Raw genomic sequence first — 20,062 nt, 5'->3', positions numbered from 1 at the left:
GGGGACACTCCTTTCCTCAACGGAGCCCAAAAAGTTTAAGAATCTCCGACTCAACCGAGGAACCGCCCTCCAGGAACAGACACAGAGGAACATGTCCAGACACTCAGAAGCGAGGGGGCACAGCTGGAGGGGGCAGCAGGGCCAACCCGACTCGACCGCAGCCCGGCCCATGGGGGGCCGCACGCCCGGCCCCTCCTGCTCTGGCCGGCCCTTCTCACGAGTCTCCCCTCTACTCTCCAAGGGAGACCCCACCCGATCAGTTATCCCCCAGAGGGCTCTGCGGGCCATATTCTCTGCCCCGGGGACAACTGTAGCACACTGGCCATAACCAAACCCCTTGCCCTCACCCCCGAGTCACCCTCTTCTTGGACTGAACCCACCCCAAATAGCGTCAGCTGCCCAAATAGGACCACGTCCCTGGCATGCTGCCGGCACTCCTGTGTGCACCACGCGCCCCTCACCCCTCTTCACCCTCTCCACTGTGCCCCCGACCCCTAAGGGAAGCCCTGGCCACTCTACCTACTCCACCCCCCACCAGCCTCCAAACCAATGCTCCACGTGACCTCAGAGCACAATTCTAGGACACGCGCCTCATCACCACCCTCAGCTCGAAACCCATCAAGGCCGGAGCTCCTCCCACAGCGATTGGGCCCTTCACGACAACGCTGGCCAGAGTCCCGTGCTGAGCCACCTCCTGCCCCAAGAGCCCTCCATGCCTTCCTCCTCTCCTGACGAGCACACTGCCACGTCCTGCAGAGGCCCACAGCTCCCTGAAGCCCCCAGATCCAGGCCTGGCCTCCACCCATCCCGACCCATACCACATGACCCGCCGTGGACAGAAAGGCTCCCTGTGGGCAGGGCACACGCAGGTCCAGCGGGGTGCCTAGCAAACAGCACGACGCTGACACGCCGGCCAGACAGATGGACGGCTAGATTTCTTAGCCAGGGTCAGAGAGCGTCTGCTTCTCTCCCCCTGTAATTAAAACTGAGGACTGTCACTTACCTCATTTAAAAGGGACTAAGAGCCACCATGGAGCTGCGGACACATAAGACCCTAAAAACCACTGTCTCTGCTCACGATGCTCTGGGCAGTGATGAAGAAAGATGCCCCGCGACAGCAGGCCTGGTGCCAGCCCCACGCCCACATGTCCAGAGCAGACCCCCGGCCAGCCCACCCTGACGCCCTCCCCAGTGCCTGTGCTTGGAGCTCCCTGCCCCACGCCACCTTCCGAGCTGGCCAGCAGGTCAGCTCCAGAGTCACCCCTCCCCTGAGAAGCCCACCTTGACCTCCTGCTCCAAGGCAGCCCCACACCCTCGTCACCAAGAGCATGGGCCACACGGCACTGAAGAGCCAGCACCTGGCCCCTGGCCTGGCCGTTCCATAAATGATCCCCTATGGGCCCAAGAGGCCGACCTGGGCACAGCCACACACACTCAGGAGCTCCTGGCCTTTGTTTTCAAACCAAGCACCAGCCCAGGAGCCATCCTGAGTCACTCACGGCCACCTCTGCCACTGAACGCTTGCTCCACAGAGTCCCTGAGGAGCCTCGGTGGCAGTTTGCTCCCCAGAAAGATAAAAGTGCCCTGCATAGGATGGAAAGGCAGCAGCCAGCCCACCTTGGTGCCCCCCAGCCCCTGACACAGCCACGTGGACTCATACAGGCCCTCAGCTGCCTGTAGCCTGTGGGGACTCTCGCACCCCCACACTCTGCCTGGCGCTGGGTCCCCCACACAGTGAGCGAGCACTGGCTGAGCTGGGACAGCGTGTGGGGTGTGTGCACCCTCTCTGCAGATGGCATAACGACACTGGTAACGAAGACCACCATGCAGTCAGGGGAGCCCAGACGCTCCTAGATCCACCGCAAAAACATAAAGAAATCTGCCAAGCAAAGAAGCAGTCATCCAAAGGTCCAAAACTAGAGTTCTGCCCATGGAAATCTGAATTCAGGCTGACCTCAGCCACGAACCACTGAAGCCTCGCGTGGACGTTCGCTGTGAAAGTACCCCACTGAGGCGCGGGCTGCGGCCAGACGCGCTCACCAGCAGGGAACGAGTTACTACAGGAGACAGAGGCCTCTACCAAAACGCTGCTTAAAGACTAAAGCGAAGGAAGCTTCCACCCAGCACCCAGCAGGTTCGCAGTGACGCCTGTGCGACAGCATCAGAAACCAGAGGAGCCCCTCGGGCCGTGGCCCATGGTGACCAGACAGGCCGACGGCACTCACGATCTCTTCCCGAATGGCGTAGTCAGCTGTCTCCAAGTAGCTCAGCATCTCGGCCACAATCTGCTGTGCGTTACTGCGGTCACACATGGCGTAGAGGAGGTCCACAGCCCGCTGCCGCACGCTCACGTCCCGCTCCGTCTGGGGAACGAGGCGCAGTGAAAAGCAGGAGCGAGGCCTGGGTGGGCAGGCGGGGCCGCCCACTGCGGCTCCACCCTGACGCTCACTCTGCGTTCTCGCCTACCCACCATCCAAACCCAGGGACCCTCACACGCCGACTCACTGCCCGCCTCGGCCCTGCCCTGCCCAGAATCCAGCTCTGTCCCTAGGGGGTGGCCACAGACCCGCACCTTCTGTGCTGCTCAGGAGCCTGTTACGGTACTGGCTCTCCAGCCCCACCCAGATCTCTCACCCGCTGCTGCTCAGCACAGGGGGGCCTGAAAACCTCTGGCAAAGGGCCAAGTGACATGCAAAATCGATGGCAGGCCTCCCTGACCCAGCGGAGACAGCACGCGCCAAATCTGGGTCTGGAGGGGTCCAGAACAGGGCTGACTCCAAACCCTGCAGGTCTCCTGCTCAAAACACACTCCAAAATGTCCATCCAAGACGTGCAGACACGAAGGAAAAGGGTCGAACCTCACTCTGACTCGGAGATCGGGGCCAGGACGGCAGGCCCAGCACCCCCACCTGCCTCCAGTGCTCCAGCGCACTGGCTGACAACTGGGGATGCAGGGGACACTGCTGTATCTCACGACAGGACAAACAGCCACAACTTGGCTTTTCCGACTCTGGAATTTTAATCTCTTGAAAAAAGTGAGTTTTCTTTTGCAAAAGGTGAATTTTCTTGCAGATAAAATATTTTATTCTCCTACCAAAAATTACTGGTTCTATCGACGCGAGCATTGGCTATGTCCCTGGTCTGGGCAAGACATAGCGCTGGAGGCTACGCATCATAATGGCCATCTCGCAGGCAGAGGGAGGAGGCCGCCCAGGAACACAGCGCGGCTGGCACAGCAGGGCGGCCTGACCGCCCAGGGACCGCGCTGTGCCGCCTCCTGTGACCACAAAACTTCCCCTGCCACACTCCCTTGGCTACTGCGCCCACCTGAGTGATGCAAGCGGCAGGGACACCCATGGCACCGTGGTGATGCGTGAGCCCGGCACAGAGCACTTGCCTTCAGGGCGTTGATGACCGTCTCGATGTGCGTCTTCACGGCCTCGTGGGAAAACTCGGAGCTGGCCAGCGTGCACATGCTCTCCAGGGCCAGGTAGCGTAGGTTGGTCTCCCGGTGCTGCAGGAACTGGCCCAGTTGGTTGCAGGCACGCACGAGCAGGTTGGGCTCACTGCGGGGACGGGAGAAGCGGGCTGGGTGGGGCCGCGTGCCAGTCGGCATGGCAGCTGGCAGTGCCGTGCGGAGTGAAGACTTCAGGGCCCCCCAAGACGCAAAAGCCTCGCATGTCAACCCTGCAGTCAGTTCTGCGTCCACTCCGGCAGTGACCACAGCGGACGCTCACACCTCACAGGCCCCCGGGCTTCTCCGAGCTCATCTGCGCAACTCCAGCAACCACAAAGGGCTGCTGGCGACAGAGGCACCTTCGCAAGCCCAGCGACTCTACACCACCTTCCGAGCTGGCCAGCAGGTCAGCTCCAGAGTCACCCCTCCCCTGAGAAGCCCACCTTGACCTCCTGCTCCAAGGCAGCCCCACACCCTCGTCACCAAGAGCATGGGCCACACGGCACTGAAGAGCCAGCACCTGGCCCCTGGACTGGCCATTCCATAAATGATCCCCTATAGGCCCAAGAGGCCGACCTGGGCACAGCCACACACACTCAGGAGCTCCTGGCCTTTGTTTTCAAACCAAGCACCAGCCCAGGAGCCATCCTGAGTCACTCACGGCCACCTCTGCCACTGAACGCTTGCTCCACAGAGTCCCTGAGGAGCCTCGGTGGCAGTTTGCTCCCCAGAAAGATAAAAGTGCCCTGCATAGGATGGAAAGGCAGCAGCCAGCCCACCTTGGTGCCCCCCAGCCCCTGACACAGCCACGTGGACTCATACAGGCCCTCAGCTGCCTGTAGCCTGTGGGGACTCTCACACCCCCACACTCTGCCTGGCGCTGGGTCCCCCACACAGTGAGCGAGCACTGGCTGAGCTGGGACAGTGTGTGGGGTGTGTGCACCCTCTCTGCAGATGGCATAACGACACTGGTAACGAAGACCACCATGCAGTCAGGGGAGCCCAGACGCTCCTAGATCCACCGCAAAAACATAAAGAAATCTGCCAAGCAAAGAAGCAGTCATCCAAAGGTCCAAAACTAGAGTTCTGCCCATGGAAATCTGAATTCAGGCTGACCTCAGCCACGAACCACTGAAGCCTCGCGTGGACGTTCGCTGTGAAAGTACCCCACTGAGGCGCGGGCTGCGGCCAGACGCGCTCACCAGCAGGGAACGAGTTACTACAGGAGACAGAGGCCTCTACCAAAACGCTGCTTAAAGACTAAAGCGAAGGAAGCTTCCACCCAGCACCCAGCAGGTTCGCAGTGACGCCTGTGCGACAGCATCAGAAACCAGAGGAGCCCCTCGGGCCGTGGCCCACGGTGACCAGACAGGCCGACGGCACTCACGATCTCTTCCCGAATGGCGTAGTCAGCTGTCTCCAAGTAGCTCAGCATCTCGGCCACAATCTGCTGTGCGTTACTGCGGTCACACATGGCGTAGAGGAGGTCCACAGCCCGCTGCCGCACGCTCACGTCCCGCTCCGTCTGGGGAACGAGGCGCAGTGAAAAGCAGGAGCGAGGCCTGGGTGGGCAGGCGGGGCCGCCCACTGCGGCTCCACCCTGACGCTCACTCTGCGTTCTCGCCTACCCACCATCCAAACCCAGGGACCCTCACACGCCGACTCACTGCCCGCCTCGGCCCTGCCCTGCCCAGAATCCAGCTCTGTCCCTAGGGGGTGGCCACAGACCCGCACCTTCTGTGCTGCTCAGGAGCCTGTTACGGTACTGGCTCTCCAGCCCCACCCAGATCTCTCACCCGCTGCTGCTCAGCACAGGGAGGCCTGAAAACCTCTGGCAAAGGGCCAAGCGACATGCAAAATCGATGGCAGGCCTCCCTGACCCAGCGGAGACAGCACGCGCCAGATCTGGGTCTGGAGGGGTCCAGAACAGGGCTGACTCCAAACCCTGCAGGTCTCCTGCTCAAAACACACTCCAAAATGTCCATCCAAGACGTGCAGACACGAAGGAAAAGGGTCGAACCTCACTCTGACTCGGAGATCGGGGCCAGGACGGCAGGCCCAGCACCCCCACCTGCCTCCAGTGCTCCAGCGCACTGGCTGACAACTGGGGATGCAGGGGACACTGCTGTATCTCACGACAGGACAAACAGCCACAACTTGGCTTTTCCAACTCTGGAATTTTAATCTCTTGAAAAAAGTGAGTTTTCTTTTGCAAAAGGTGAATTTTCTTGCAGATAAAATATTTTATTCTCCTACCAAAAATTACTGGTTCTATCGACGCGAGTATTGGCTATGTCCCTGGTCTGGGCAAGACATAGCGCTGGAGGCTACGCATCATAATGTCCATCTCGCAGGCAGAGGGAGGAGGCCGCCCAGGAACACAGCGCGGCTGGCACAGCAGGGCGGCCTGACCGCCCAGGGACCGCGCTGTGCCGCCTCCTGTGACCACAAAACTTCCCCTGCCACACTCCCTTGGCTACTGCGCCCACCTGAGTGATGCAAGCGGCAGGGACACCCATGGCACCGTGGTGATGCGTGAGCCCGGCACAGAGCACTTGCCTTCAGGGCGTTGATGACCGTCTCGATGTGCGTCTTCACGGCCTCGTGGGAAAACTCGGAGCTGGCCAGCGTGCACATGCTCTCCAGGGCCAGGTAGCGTAGGTTGGTCTCCCGGTGCTGCAGGAACTGGCCCAGTTGGTTGCAGGCACGCACGAGCAGGTTGGGCTCACTGCGGGGACGGGAGAAGCGGGCTGGGTGGGGCCGCGTGCCAGTCGGCATGGCAGCTGGCAGTGCCGTGCGGAGTGAAGACTTCAGGGCCCCCCAAGACGCAAAAGCCTCGCACGTCAACCCTGCAGTCAGTTCTGCGTCCACTCGGGCAGTGACCACAGCGGACGCTCACACCTCACAGGCCCCCGGGCTTCTCCGAGCTCATCTGCGTAACTCCAGCAACCACAAAGGGCTGCTGGCGACAGAGGCACCTTCGCAAGCCCAGCGACTCTGTGCCTGTCCCTAGTTCACGGTCCAGTCATGGCCAGGGATGCCATTTCAGCCAGAGGTCACCAGCCAGGAAAACGGCTGAACAAGGGCCCTGACCAAGGGAGGACCACAGCGGGACAGATGCACGGACACAGACGTAAAGGGGTCAGGGAATGTGTGGGGACCCGTGACCGTGACAGGGATGCTAAGTCTCTACCCACTGCTCGCTTTGTCCTCGTGACCGTGCTGCTCTTCAAATACATCTAACAAAGATATGCAGACTCCCTCTAGCCTCACGAGTCCCGCTGAGCCCAGCTCGGTGCTGTCGCGGGAGAGGACATTTGGAGAGGACCAACGGGGCGGGAAGCTGCTGAGCACAGCCTGCTGTGCCCGGCACCTCGGGCCACACAGCCACCTGCTGCTATTGGGAGCCACACTGTCACTCTCGCAGTAATTCTAGGACACAGCACCCCACGTGAGGCCACAGACGGGAAGCTCGACTAGGGAGCTGCGCGGAGTCGGGGAAACAGAGCCTCTGGCTGTCCCAGCGCGCCTGTCCCCTCCTCTGCGCTTCGCCGACACAGTCATCTCCAACAGTTCCTGGAAGATCCTGGGACTCGGTGCCGCTTTGTGCCACTGGAGAGCTAACGGGGACACACGTGTGAACAGGCACACAGCCATCCTGCTGTACAGTCCCATGAGAAGCCCGCAGGCAGCGGGGCGCTCTGGCAGAGGGGCGCCCACACGCGGCAAAGCGAACAGCGTGGCGGTTCCGAGGCCAGACCGCGAGCCTACGGTGTTGGAGGAGGGACAAGAAAAGGGCCACACAGGGAGCAGGAAGAGGACAGAGGCCTGCGCCAGTGCCCGCAGGACGGATGGGCACCGGTCACCCTCCGGGCCTGAATGGCCACAAGGAAGACCACACAAGCCTCCGTTTAAGGGGGTCTTGTGCACCACTGGCTTTGGGGAGAAAGGCCAGTGGGAAGACACCACCTGCAGCCTCACCTGTCGTGGTGGATGATGAGGCTGATGGCCTCGAAGAGCACGGCATTCCTGGCGTTGGAGTGCTGCACCTTCTTCGACTTGGGTGGCTCCTGGGCCTTGTTCAGAATCGTCTCCAGGCACTCCGCCAGGCGGCCTCGCACGGCAGGGTCTTCTGGGCAGGACAGAAAGCCATCGGGCCAGCCCCGCAGCCCACCCCACCCTCCCAGCCGCATCCCTGGCGTCCCGAGCATCACGTCGCCTCGCAGAGGAGAGCGCGGAGGGCTACAGCGTGTAAAATACGAGGTTTAACAGCCAGGGTACGTTTCGGTGAGACGTACACGACACTTGTGCCGGGACACAGTTATTTAAGTCAAAAGAAAACAAAGTCTCAGACACACGGACAAAATGTGACATATAAAAAGCTAAGGGAAAACAGGCAACAGAAATAAAGTGTTATAAGAAACAAGAAAAAGAGATGGAAAATTTTAAAGTTCTACTCAAAATAGAAAAAAAAAAAAAGATCAAAGAAGAGTAAGAAAACGAAAAAACCAGAACATCTCGGCAGGAACGGGGGACAGCGGCCAGCCCCACGGGAAGGACCACCACCGTGGTTCACACTTCAGTACGAGAGGTACCGGTATAGAGAGCTACTTGAAAATAACAAGAAAAAGACCCTATACAAAAACAAACTAAATTTAAATGTAAAGGTCACAACAACAGAGTTAGGAGCGTCTAACAAAAATTTTCCTATACTTCTTCAACCAAAAAATTCTATTCTAGATACCTACCATACTAACCAAATCAGTAACATTTTATAATGAAACAGGAACACAAACATCCTTGGTCACACAGGTTATGAACAATTTAGGGTACAAAGTTTCTAATGGGTCCCGTTTTACTTTAAGAGACTGGATGGGAAACCCGCCAGATCTGCTATATGAAAGCAGAGGACGTGCCAAGCTGTGCCGGAACGGGGGGCTCTCCACGAGCCACCCTGGAGACGCCAGGCTTCCCGGTAGCGTCACAGAAGGGTTCACAGAACCAGAACAGGGGCAGCGAAGGACTTTTAATGATGGCAGCAGAAGCTATAACCCTAAGAGGCTGAGGTGGCCCTCTCGGAGGGGTCTGTGTGGCACGGCCGTTACCTGGGGGCGGGTAGCACTGGAGCAGCCTCAGCAGTTTGACTGACAGCCAGGGGGCTGGGACAAAATAGTAAGTGTAATCCTGCAGATCTGTAGACGCCGACGTCACAATCTGTAAAAGAGCACAGGCAATGAGATGCTTGCTGCAGGTGTCCCCAAGAGAGAGCCACACTGCGGGGCCCCACACAGAGCCACACTGGTTCTGCTTCCACGGGTCACGCACTAACCACGAGCCTGCTTTTGGTCCAGGTGCCAGGCTCACACTCAGAACTGCCTGGTGTCACTTGAGACGGCCCACGTGCTGCAGTGTGACAGCGCCCCGCTCTGTGGGACCTGCAACACTGCTGACTCGGTGCAGGGTTCTACAGCACCCATGGGACTCAGGCTTCCCTCTGGGGGCCGGAAGGCAAGTGAGACACAAAAGGAGGACCTCTGCTTGGTCCAAATACGGCCCCTGGCAGGGCAGACACTCCTTGACCCCCTGAACACATGACTGTCTCGAGACACTATATTCCACTCACACAGCCCGCTGCCCTCCCCCACGTCCCACATCAGAGAATCAGAGCAGCTTCGCCCCACAAAGCCTTCAGGTGTGACATTTTCAGTCGTGAGTGAGCTTGCTCAGGAAGGCAGTCACAGTCCATTCTTACAAATGCCACGCAGCATCAAAACTGAACAGCACACAGAACCAGCAGGGCAACTTCCGACGTGAGTACCCCAAATCGAACACAGAAGAACACACGCCGGATGAACCAGCTGCAGAAAACTACACACAACTCGGGGCCCAATGACAGTTGAGGATGCACGCTCTGGGGTGAAGGGAGAGCCATGGGCAGCAAGGGGACAAGGGCTCCCTGCCACGAGGAGGGCCCCAGGCGGCCCCACCAGGTACCGCGTGCCCCGCCCACTGGGTGAGAGCCGAGAGCTGGGTGGCTCTGCCCGGTTCACCCTCCCACACAAACAGGACATTTCTCAATGGACAACACAGTTGAAAGACAGGCCAACCAATCACTAACTGAGCGTCACTATTGACTTCACAAACTGGCTAACCCTTGGCGTCCCAAAGGCGAACTAGTACATTAGTTACATGAAATAACCGAGACCGAAAGGCACCACACTCCATTCTCCATCGACTTACCCTGCTTAACCTGGAGACGGCCAGAGAGACGGACGTTTTAAACTCTTCCGGGTTCTTCTGCGCTAAGGTGGTGATGAGGCTGGTGGCAGCAGTCACCACACCCTAAAAGGAGACACACACAACATGCATTTCGATTCCAGTCAAAATAACCTGAGGCTGGCCTATCATTTTAAACCCATTTTCCAAATACAACTTTAAACTAAGAGCAACGAATGCGCAGCCCTTGGGCCATCCCAAGCCCACTCCGATGGGCCCACGACACTTCTGTAGGTCGCGACCTCATCAGAAGGTCTCACCGCCATGCTGGTCCTCGACTTCCTGTTGAGGTGAGAGCCTTAGGAAAGGACTCTACTGGCCTCCTGCTCATCTCTCGGTGGGCAAAGTCAGTGCCAACAGAGAGCTTGCACAAACTCGTACCATGCCATGCTGACCCCGCCAGGGCAGTGCTACCCTGCACCCGGGGCCAGGCCCGGCCAAGTCTACGGGGCTGAACGAGCCATCTGCTCACAAGAGCTGGCTGGGGTTCATTGCCACCCAGCGCTGTTTCTCACTGTCCCCACAGGAGTCTCCATAGAAAGGGTAGTGTGAGGGGGAGGCTGGGGCCACCGCATGCGAGGCCAGGCACTGGGCATGATGTGCACAGCTGAGGGCCTAGCCATCTGCCGCAACATGGCTACAGGAGCTTCCCCAACAAGGTGGCAGTGAGGACACGCACTAGGCACCCGCGCCCCTGAACTGGCAGCATCTGGAGAGAGCGCCGAGTCCAGAGGTCCGACCTCAGTCACCGACACCGGGCTCTGCACCTCTGTCAAGTCCTGGTTCGAGCCCGGATCTGCGTGAAGCTACTTAAACTGTCTGAGCCTCAGTCTCCTGATCTGTAAAACCAGAACAGCCCCACTGCCTCGCGGGATCCGTCGGATGGGAGATGTGGATCCGAAGCCGCCATGCGTCCAGCATGGCGTTCCAATCCCGCAGGCAGAGTCCGGCCCTGGGCAGACCATGCCACCGAGTCGTGACTGGCACATGAAAGCATTCCTCGCCGCCCTCCTGCCCGGCCTACAGACGCCCAGCTCCACCCTGAGGGAGGGCTGTCCTGTGCAGATGCAAACCTCCCCAGTAAGCACGGGACACCTCACCGGGCTGTCACACCAGAGCACGCATGCCGACCCGGGCTCTCGCCTCTGAATCTCCGTTTAACAACTATTTATTTTTAATTCAGTTTTCAAAGCGGATTTCTCTTCTAGAAAAAAAATGTAGCAACCGGCTAACATACTCATACCCACTACTCCACAGGAAAATCTTTCTGTGTTGAGGCTCATTCAATTACACGACAGAACTCAGCAGGGCAAAGCCACACTGTCCACTACCTGCTCCTGCTTGGCCCTGCCTCCCAGTGTCACAGCCGTGTGTGTCCCCTCCAGTGCAGACACCCGACACCCCCTCCCCGTCCACAACACAGGGAGGACAGTCCCGCCCGGCCACGGGTGGCCACGCCGATCAGGAAGCCTGCGTGCCGGAGTTTAGGTGGGACCACAGATGCCCCATCCCAGCCCTGAGCGAGGCGTGGCCAAGCATGCCACGTGGGGTGCCCTTGCTGGACAGCGTGCTTCCAGAGGTGCTGACCCGCTTGTCCGCGCAGCCCGGCCTATGGGAGGTCCTCCAACGCCTCATGACTCAGTGACCAGAGACCAAGTTTGACTTGTCCTCGCCCAGGACCTAGGCGCTCCCAGGCTCCACAGGCTGAGCTGTGCACATGTCCCGGGTACCATGGGAAACCACGTGGGGCAGCTGTCACGATGGCTCCTCCTACAAAGGTTCCTTGGCGGGGCAAGGGCGGGCCCCTGTCCAGAGGCCCTTACCAAATGCTGGTCATTGAGGAGGTGGACCACACGCGACGTCCAGTCGCCCATGGGCACGAGGTCGGGAGACGTCCGGTACAGGCGCAGCAGACACAGCGCAGCGCTCTGCTTCGCGCTGTCCATGGTGTCCCTGAAAGACAGACGCCAGCGGCCACTCAACAGCACTCCAGTACCCGCGGCGCCCGGGGCCACGCGGGGGACATCCGCCCCAGAGGAGCCAGGACGCGGAGGCAGGAACACACGCAGCGCGCACGCTTCCACCTCTTGTGAGGGGTCTCCGTGTGCACCGCGTCCCAGCGATGGACAATGGGCTGCTCCAAAGGGCCACCTCCAGAGACGTCACATCGAACACAAGTGCGGGAAAGGGCCGTGTGGGGCCAACCCCACCATCCGCCTATTCACATTACAGTGTTCTCTGTCCACCGGGAGACTTCCTCCCCTGCCTCCAACACCAGGGTCGGGCGCCTTCCCCACCCCACACACCAGCCGCCCTCCTGCCCCCTCTGTGCCAAGAGCAGGCCCCGCTCCCAGGCGTCCCCTCTCCAGGTGGCTGACTGGGCTGGGGAGCCCAGCACCCTGGAATCCCCGAGCACCAAGAGGCTGGGCAGGGGCCACCGCAGACACCCTGGGAGGGCTTGGGAGAGGTTTCTGCTCTGGATGTGAAGTCACTAAGGGCACAGAATATCCCCAATGCTGTTTACCCTCCCTCCCACACCCCAGCAACTTCTGCGACAGGCCACCAGGAATGACCGCTCAGTGCAGGCTGTGGGAGCCCGTCTCAGAAAGAGCTGGTTGGCGTTCACAAAGCAGTGGGGGCTCCGGTTCAGCCTGGAGAGAAAGGGGGTTTTGAGGGCCATCTTTACCACTTACCTCCCTTTCGGCCTTTTAATTCTGAACCGAGTCTAAACCAAACCAGCCCTGCTCTAGTCTGAAGAAAAGTTACTCTGGTGAAAGACCCTCCTGTGAACGCAAACACCCCGGGGAGCAGAGGCAGACACCTGTGCCACTCTCTGGCCCCTGCCGTCCTCACCAGGAGCAGGAGACAGCACACCCCACTCTGCCAGCTTCCTTCCCTACGTGTGCGCTGAGGCCGTGCGCTGCGGCCACCCTGAGGGTCCGTCCACGTCACCCAGTGGACCCATGACATGCACCTCTGGCCTACGGTAGTCAGTTCGTTTCCAGGTTTGCGACTATGAGGCCTGACCAACACAGGAGGGGGCAGTGCAGCCTGCAGCAGCCAGCAGGGACCGAGGGCACCGCGGCCAACACGGTTTCAGTTCTGCCACAAGTCACAGGGCTCTCTCCGCGGCGCCCGCCCTCCAGCCTGCTACTCGGCTCTGCCTCGGGGCACAGCCACCCTGAGCACTCTGTTTTCGGTCACGGCAGCTGGACTTCCAGAGCTGGTCCTTTTTTTCAAGTAGGGCTCCTGACTGCCATACTACCGGAGCCTTGGGTATGGGAGGGGCCTGCCTGCGACCAGGACTCAGACCAGGGGCCTCGGCAGGCCCCTCCCTTGGAGACACTGCCGTCTCCCTGCCCGTCCTTCCCCGTCCACACGCGTGCGGGAAGCATCTCTGTGCAGACATGTCCCTCGGCCTGCGTGGGCGCTCGCCCTCGTTTCAGGGAGACGTCCCTGAATGACCCTCTGAACCGTTCCCAGGACCATCGCTGTGTGCTCCACGTGTCACTCACCCAGCGGGTGTTTACCGGGCACTTGCTGTGAACCAGTCGCTGTTCCAAACACAGGAATCAAGCAGTGGTGGCCACAGCAGATGGAAGACTCCTGTCCCAGGGTGGGGCCTTGCGAGGGCAGGGGACACGGACAGGGACAGAGCCGGTGGCCAGAGTGGAAGAAGGGAGGTGTCCCCAGACCTGGGCAGCCCTAACAGGTGAGGAGGGCAAGGGCAGTGTGTGGCTGCCCCAAATTCTTCCTGACTTTCGGTCCTGGGCCCCACTCAGGGGCAAGCGGGCATCTCCAGCCCACCCATCTCAGTGCCCCGCCCCCGTCCACGTGCCCTGTGGGTGTGCAGTGTCGTCCTGGCCCTCCGCCTGCTCTCTCGGCTCCACAAACCCCTGCTCCTGCCCAGGCCACTGCTGGACCGCCACCTCTGAGCTCCTGCATCCCAGAACTCTCATTTCTAGTGGGGTGTCCCCTCCCAGGCCAGCTCCTCAGTCTGACTCTGCTGTGACACTCCTCCAGGGCTTGCATGGCCACTCTGCTGCTGCACTCCTGTGCCCAGTCTAGCCCTGGGACAGGCTAACTCGCAGGCCGGGTGGTCCTCGGCCGCGTGGCCTGCCATAGCACCCTAGCCTCCACCCAGGAGGTGCCAGCAGACCAGCCCTGCCGTGACAACCAAACGTGCTGAGAGTTCACTCAAGGTCCCCTGGGGAACATCGCCCTTTGAGAAAGCCAGGTCTAGACCCGCCCACTCTGTTAAAGTGTGAGCACTTCCTGACACCCTCCGCCCTCTCCACTGTGCCTTCCAAGGGCCGTTTCCCGTCCTATGGCCAGAGGTGCTGGGAGCTGCCAGAACGTACTCTGCTCGTTGCCAGCTATCCTGAAGAAGTGCCCTGGACTACGGCCCCTGTCAGCCAGGCGTGTCGCCCAAGTGTGGGCTCCGGGTTAATTTCCCAGCTCAGCAACGTCCTGGGACGTGAGCAGAGCCCTGCCTCTGCCACGCCTGGGAGCCCGGGATGGCCTAGCACCGTTCTCAAGTCTTCCAGAGCCGCCTGCTCGGCCCCATGTGGCACCTCTCCAAATTCAAGGGAGCAGGGTGGGTTGCTAAGAATTCTCAGGATTTGGGTGCATGACCTTTTCCTCGGGAATGCTTTGGAAAAGGGCAAGAAAAGGCGCTGTGCCACATCACAGGATGATTGTGTCCCCTCTTCCATGGCCCTGTTTGAGGCTGAAGCCCCTTCTTGATTTGGTTAGGATCAACGGGGTTCAGCTCTTTAATCTACTTAAAAATCTCAATGGCACTGGGGGAAGAGAGGCCTAAATGGGCTTCACCTGACGTCCGACGTGCGTCGCCCCCCATGTAACGTGGGGAGACAGACTCATTCCAGGTGCCTTAAGTAGCTATGCATTCGATTCATTCAACGTGAGATTCATGTGTCGACAAGTCAGAAGACGCATACCCAGCTACGAGGATTTTAGGGATCTCCCCAGCAAATGCCTCGGCCATCTCGCGACTGCCCACGTTGGCGATGCAGTGCAGGGCCAAGCCCATGAAGGTGGGGTTGCGGCTGGCCAGGTCGTTCTTGATGGCGTTGTTGATGAGGCGGATCAGCTCGCTGTTGGAGTTCACCAGCACCGAGATGAAGAGATAGCCCTGGGTCCAGAAAGACGAGAGGGCACAAGCTCATGACAACCTAGGTCCGCGTGGGCCCCAAGGTACCTGACAGACACCGGCGCAGACAAAACCAGCTTCCAGCAAGCCTCCGGCACGATCCAGACCTGTCACCGGGCTGCAGCGACAGTCATGCCATGGCAGACTCAGCTGCATGGTGGTGAAAACGTCAGCTGTTACAGAAGCAGAGTTCGGCTTCCGATTCTGCCATGAGAAGGTTCTGTAGGATGAACCTAAAAGGCACTTGGTCAGATATCCCCATGGGAACTAGAGACTTTGGTCGTCATCCATCGTGACATGTCTGAGTAACCTTGACTCGCCATTGTCCTAAGTAAGAGGGGAAGGGGACCCTGCCTTGGCCGTAACTGAAACCACGGCCATTTCCAGACTCCAGCTGGTGGCTGGCTCCCCCTCCCCCTTGAATCTGTCTCTGTGCCCCCAGCTTGCCCTCACCACCCAGGCCAAAGTCCAGTCCCATGTCACCACCACAGTCCATGCCCTCCCCATGCAGGGGCACAGTGATTTCTCAAAGCTCGTCTGATCACTGACCACGCGGATGAAACTCCTGCCCAGCTTTCCATGGGTCTCAGGAGAAAGGCCCGCCCGCCAGGCGCCACCTCCCTTCCAGCTCTGTGTTCCAAGGCGCATGCCTCAGACAGGTACTACCTGTTCTGTTCACCCTCGGCCCCCAGTTGTCATCCTTCAGCCTCAGCTCAAGATGCCCTCCCAAGGGAATGCTCCCCACTGGCCACGCCCCTTCTTAGGGTCCCGGGGGTTCCGCAAGTCTTCGTCAGTGGGCACTGGCCACAGCTGTGATTCTCTCTACTCATAGAGCTGCCTGATGCCATCTTCCCACTAGAAAAGGGCAAGGCCCACGTCTGCTTTTGGCCACTGTGTCCCCAGGGGTCCCTCCAATACTCTGCTTGGTCCATGGCAAACACTCGACAAATTCTTGTTGAGTAAATACCAATACTTAACAAAATTCCTGGCACCTAGGGTATTTTTTTACTTTCTATAAGTTGAGTTTTTGGACAAATAGAGAGAAATGCTACTGTGCAACACTGTAGCAAACATACAGAGACAGAGCTACCCCAACAGGTGTGGGGCTAGGATCCCAAAGCCTGGGAGGGCTGCAGGCACCAGGCAGGAGGCAGTCTCGGAGTGGGCGGGGGGCTCTGGCTCTGAAACCAGGCGGCTGTGGTGCGCAGGGCAGAAACGGGGGGTCTTACCAGGGCCCCCAGGCAGACTGGCTGTGAAGAGTGACAGCAGGCTGCTGTGGGGAAGATGCCGCCCTCCCTTCCCTCTGGGGCGGGCCTCCCGGGGACCACAGCCTAAGCCCACAGGAACCTCTCAGCATATGTGGGAGCTGGAGAGAGGTGGCCATCTGGTCAGAAGACGCTCTCGGGGACAGCCCCTTCTTCAGCAGGCCCGCGTTGGTCAGCAGGGGTCAGCACCTGGGCCCTTCAATGCCACGCCGCCCCAGCCCCCGCCCGCAGCAACACTCACGATCTGCTTCTCCGTGTATCTGTTGGAGCTCAGCAGGTTCACAGCCTCCATGTGCCCAAAGTCAATGTCGTGGCCGAGGAGGAAGATGAAGAGCAGCTTGCAGACGTACTTCTTTTTACTGTAGCCGTCAAGAGCCTTGTCGCCTGGAAAAGGGACAGTCAAGAGCTCCATCGGAGGAAACCAGACGGGAGGCCATGTAGGAGCCGGCCCCCCGACACGCAGCAGATGCTGTGCGAGCTTGAGACTGGGCAGTGCACATCAGAACCCAAATGCCTGCTCTTCCTAAAAACCAACCAGAAAACCAGCGGCAGGAGCTGTGCCCTCCCAGAACAACCCTGGGCAGGTGCTGCTGGGCCAGGCTCGGCCCCTGGGGCGGCACTGCCACCTGCCAGAATCCCCTCAGGCTCCTGGAGCCAGCATGGGACTCTCCTGAGTAAGTCTACCGAGTCAGGCGGGCAGACTCCGCATAATCTTCTGTTTCTCAGCAGCTTTAGGACAAATCACGCCCCACCCCCCACCCCAACAAAAACCACACACAGAAGGACCAGAGGCCTCCATCTCTCCACCCCGGTCAGCGCAGCCGGGTACCGCTGGAGATCGTGGCAAGGCACACTCAAAGCGAGCCGCTGGCAGGACGTGAAACGCCACCTGGCAAGGGCGCGCAGCGCTTCACCCGAGGAGGGTAAAACGTTCCTCAGAGCAGAATGCTGAGGTGACGCTAGAAAGGCTGGTGGTCTTGCAGTGACATTGCTGCCACGGTCTGCAGCCTGTCCTTTCCATCCACCTGTCCCCGTCGGTCAGACAGCAAGGCACTGCCGGAGACGGCACTGCTCAGCCGAGTAAGCTCCGGCTATGGGCCGCCCTCCCGCCTCGGGGTCCCGGGGACCCCGGTGCTCCCCAGCAGGGCCCGACGCGCCAGCCCTCACAGACCTGGCCTCTCAGCAGCAGCCGCTCCAAGGGCTGCAGACCAAGGGGCAGGGTCACCTCTGAGCTCGACCACATCATGTGCAGGCCGCCTCGGGACCCTCAGGTGCTCCGAGAGCGCCTCGTCACCGCCCCGCACCCCAAGTGAGCATCCGCACTCCTGGCTTGGGGGAGGCCTTAGAGATGGAGGGTCTGCTCTCTCCGCATGGCCTGGATGCTCATCACCAGACAGTGTGTTCACCGGCTCCAGCTGTACCTGGCCCCCAGGCCAGGGTGGGCACGAGGGGCAGGCACACTGGCAGCCTCCACAGGGCACCGCTGGGCCCAGCTCTGCATTCTGCCAGAGCCTGAGCCACTCCCAACTGCAAAACTCACCTCAGGACAGAAGGACAGAGTGCCACGGGTCAGCTCCCAGCGCCCTCCCAGGCCAGACACACCTCCGCCTGTCTCGGCAGAGGGCGCTGGAGAGATGGGGCTGCGAGAAGCCACCCTCTGGCCCGCGCACTGCAGGGGCCAGAGCCCTGTCGACCCACAGCAGCCCCTCGGCCCCACTAGGGTCATCACACTCCCGGCCCTGTTGACACGCACCCGGATGGGCTCTTGCCTACACTGGCACCCGGATTCCCTCGGGGCCCCACGGTAGATGCCTACAGGACGGTCCCCACCCTCGGCATATCCGCGATGGCCTGTGCCCCGGCCTGGCCAAACCAGCCGCCTCCCCTGCTCTCGGCAGGCTGCGCTCCCCCCTTGCTCCAAGGAGGAGCCTCCACATCTGTCCTCCCGGGGGCTCTCCTTCAGCCCTGGGGGCTATACTGTCTCTTCGGGTCTTATAGCCACCCTCGTCCACAGTAAACGTCCCTTGACCACTGTGTGGTTTCTCCCTCCTAACTGGACCAAACTGAGACAGCCCTCAAAGCGGTACTTCCAACACAGGGCTAGAATTGTTTTTTAATTGCAGCAATTTTGAACTGAAATCGAGGCTTCTCTGAGCTGTAAACAGGTGTGATGGTGACACCCACGTCCCTGGCGTGCTGTGAAGATCAAAGGAGAAGACAGGAGGGAAAGCTGGCCACAAACCACAAACGCATCGAGTCTGTGCCCAAGGTCTCCCAATTTCTCTGGGGCCCGGTCCTGGTCAGGCCCTCACAGGGGAGCAGGACACCACGCTGGGCTGAGCAGCTCCTGGGATAAAGCGAGACCATAACCCAGGCTACGGAGGACAAGAAGAAACAGAAGCCTGGGCTCAGAAGAGGGTTCTCGTATCTTTCAGGAGACTAAATGGCTCTTCGACTGTGTCGGCCCCAAATCCGTTAGGAGGGTTACCCGTGTCTCAGTCCTAGAATTTCCCCTTGGTTGTATTTCAAAGTCAGCTGTTACTTTTTCCACTTTCCAAGTTTCCTGCTAAATTTTCATGTTTGCCTATTATTTCTTTAAAAACAGTAAACCTCGTTCACTGTCGCCCGGAGCTGGTACCGTGGTCTTCGTGCAGCTGTTTCTTGTTGTCTCTGCTGGTTCCTGGTCGTGCCGTCTCGACTGTGTGTGTGCCAGACTGTCCGTGCCGACATGCTGGACAGCCTGTCTGCAGAGCTCGCGGCAGGGAGCCCCAACAGCCCCCAGACAGCACTTCTCCAGAGAGGGCTGGCCTCCTCGCCGTCCCCCACGCCAAAGGCTTGCGGCCCTGAGGCGCACCGTGACGGGACTGGCTCACTGCCAGTTCGCTCCTGCCCAGAGGGCACTGCCTTTGGGGGTCTCAACTTAAGCGGAAGGGGGTCCCCACTTGTGGTGGCCGTGGGCTCACACTCCCACCCCCCCCAATCAGGGCTGCTCAGCAACGGCCAGCTCAGTCTTGGCTGGGGGCTACGGGCGCACTGTGAGGTGCCGCTTCCCCCGCCCCAGGCCTCCACCACGAGATGGCAAGAGCACCCTCCACTGGCAGCTGTAACAGCCAAAAACGTCTCCCGAGGCTGCCGAATGCCCATGCAGACCACAGTCCCCTGACTGGTAACTACCCTCCAGACCTCCGTGGTCAGCAAGAACCCCACGCGGCGTCCCAGTGGGCTCCCCGGTCACAAACGGCCAAGTGCGGTGCCTGCTCAGCGGGCGCAGCTCCTCCTGGACACGGCCCGGCACGGCTTTCTTCTCATTCCTCGATGACACTTTCAGGTTGAAGTTCTTTTCGGTGAAAGGGTAAATCTAAGTCTGCACAGTCCGACCTGGTGGCCGCCAAGCGCTCGGAACGTCGCTGCTGCAGACTGAGTGCCAAGTGCAAAGCGCCCCGGATTCCAAAGACTCGGCACGAAAAAGCAGAAAATGCCTCAAACTTTTTCCTTTTCTGTCGGTTAGTGTTGTGATATTTTAGGGATACCGGGGTAAATAAAACGTATTAAAATTCACTTCGCTTGCTTCTTTTTCGACGTGAGCACTAGGAAACTGAGAACCCCGTGTCTGCACCTGTGACTTGCACTGCGCCTGTACTGGGCAGCATGGCGAGCCCATCTGCCACACCGGGCGGGGGCAGAGCATACGACTGCACACAAGGACTAGGTGTTCTCTCACCTGAACCGTTCGGGGCTCGCACGTGCTCCGTAAATGCCAAGCGGTTAACAGGAAGAGGGGGCCTCCTTCCCCTAGTCAGGCATGAAGGTGGAGAAAACAAGTCTCGCCAAACACTTACGCAGACGGTTTCAAGATTTACCACCTGCGGGACCCTGAACTAGTCTAACGTG

The 20,062-nt window shown here is 59.8% G+C and overlaps 1 protein-coding gene across 1 annotated transcript in view; it reads right to left on the bottom strand.

Annotated features, from left to right (window-relative positions):
• AP2A2 (adaptor related protein complex 2 alpha 2 subunit) overlaps positions 1–20,062 on the bottom strand; it is a 44,707-nt gene that overhangs the window by 13,130 nt on the left and 11,515 nt on the right. The window contains exons 3-13 of the mRNA XM_023523727.1: positions 16,413–16,555; positions 14,695–14,888; positions 11,557–11,686; positions 9,698–9,799; positions 8,563–8,671; positions 7,439–7,589; positions 6,017–6,185; positions 4,678–4,982; positions 3,398–3,566; positions 2,226–2,363; positions 1,661–1,850 (exon numbers count right to left, since the gene is read on the bottom strand). Of these exons, the coding sequence (XP_023379495.1) occupies positions 1,661–1,850; positions 2,226–2,363; positions 3,398–3,566; positions 4,678–4,982; positions 6,017–6,185; positions 7,439–7,589; positions 8,563–8,671; positions 9,698–9,799; positions 11,557–11,686; positions 14,695–14,888; positions 16,413–16,555 (1,800 nt within the window). The remainder of the gene's footprint in view (positions 1–1,660; positions 1,851–2,225; positions 2,364–3,397; positions 3,567–4,677; positions 4,983–6,016; positions 6,186–7,438; positions 7,590–8,562; positions 8,672–9,697; positions 9,800–11,556; positions 11,687–14,694; positions 14,889–16,412; positions 16,556–20,062) is intronic.

This window comes from Pteropus vampyrus, unplaced genomic scaffold (assembly GCF_000151845.1).
Source record: "Pteropus vampyrus isolate Shadow unplaced genomic scaffold, Pvam_2.0 Scaffold405, whole genome shotgun sequence".
Lineage (NCBI taxonomy): Eukaryota > Metazoa > Chordata > Mammalia > Chiroptera > Pteropodidae > Pteropus > Pteropus vampyrus.
The sequence above is the reverse complement of the archived record's forward strand: the minus strand, read 5'-3'. Positions and strand labels throughout refer to the sequence as shown.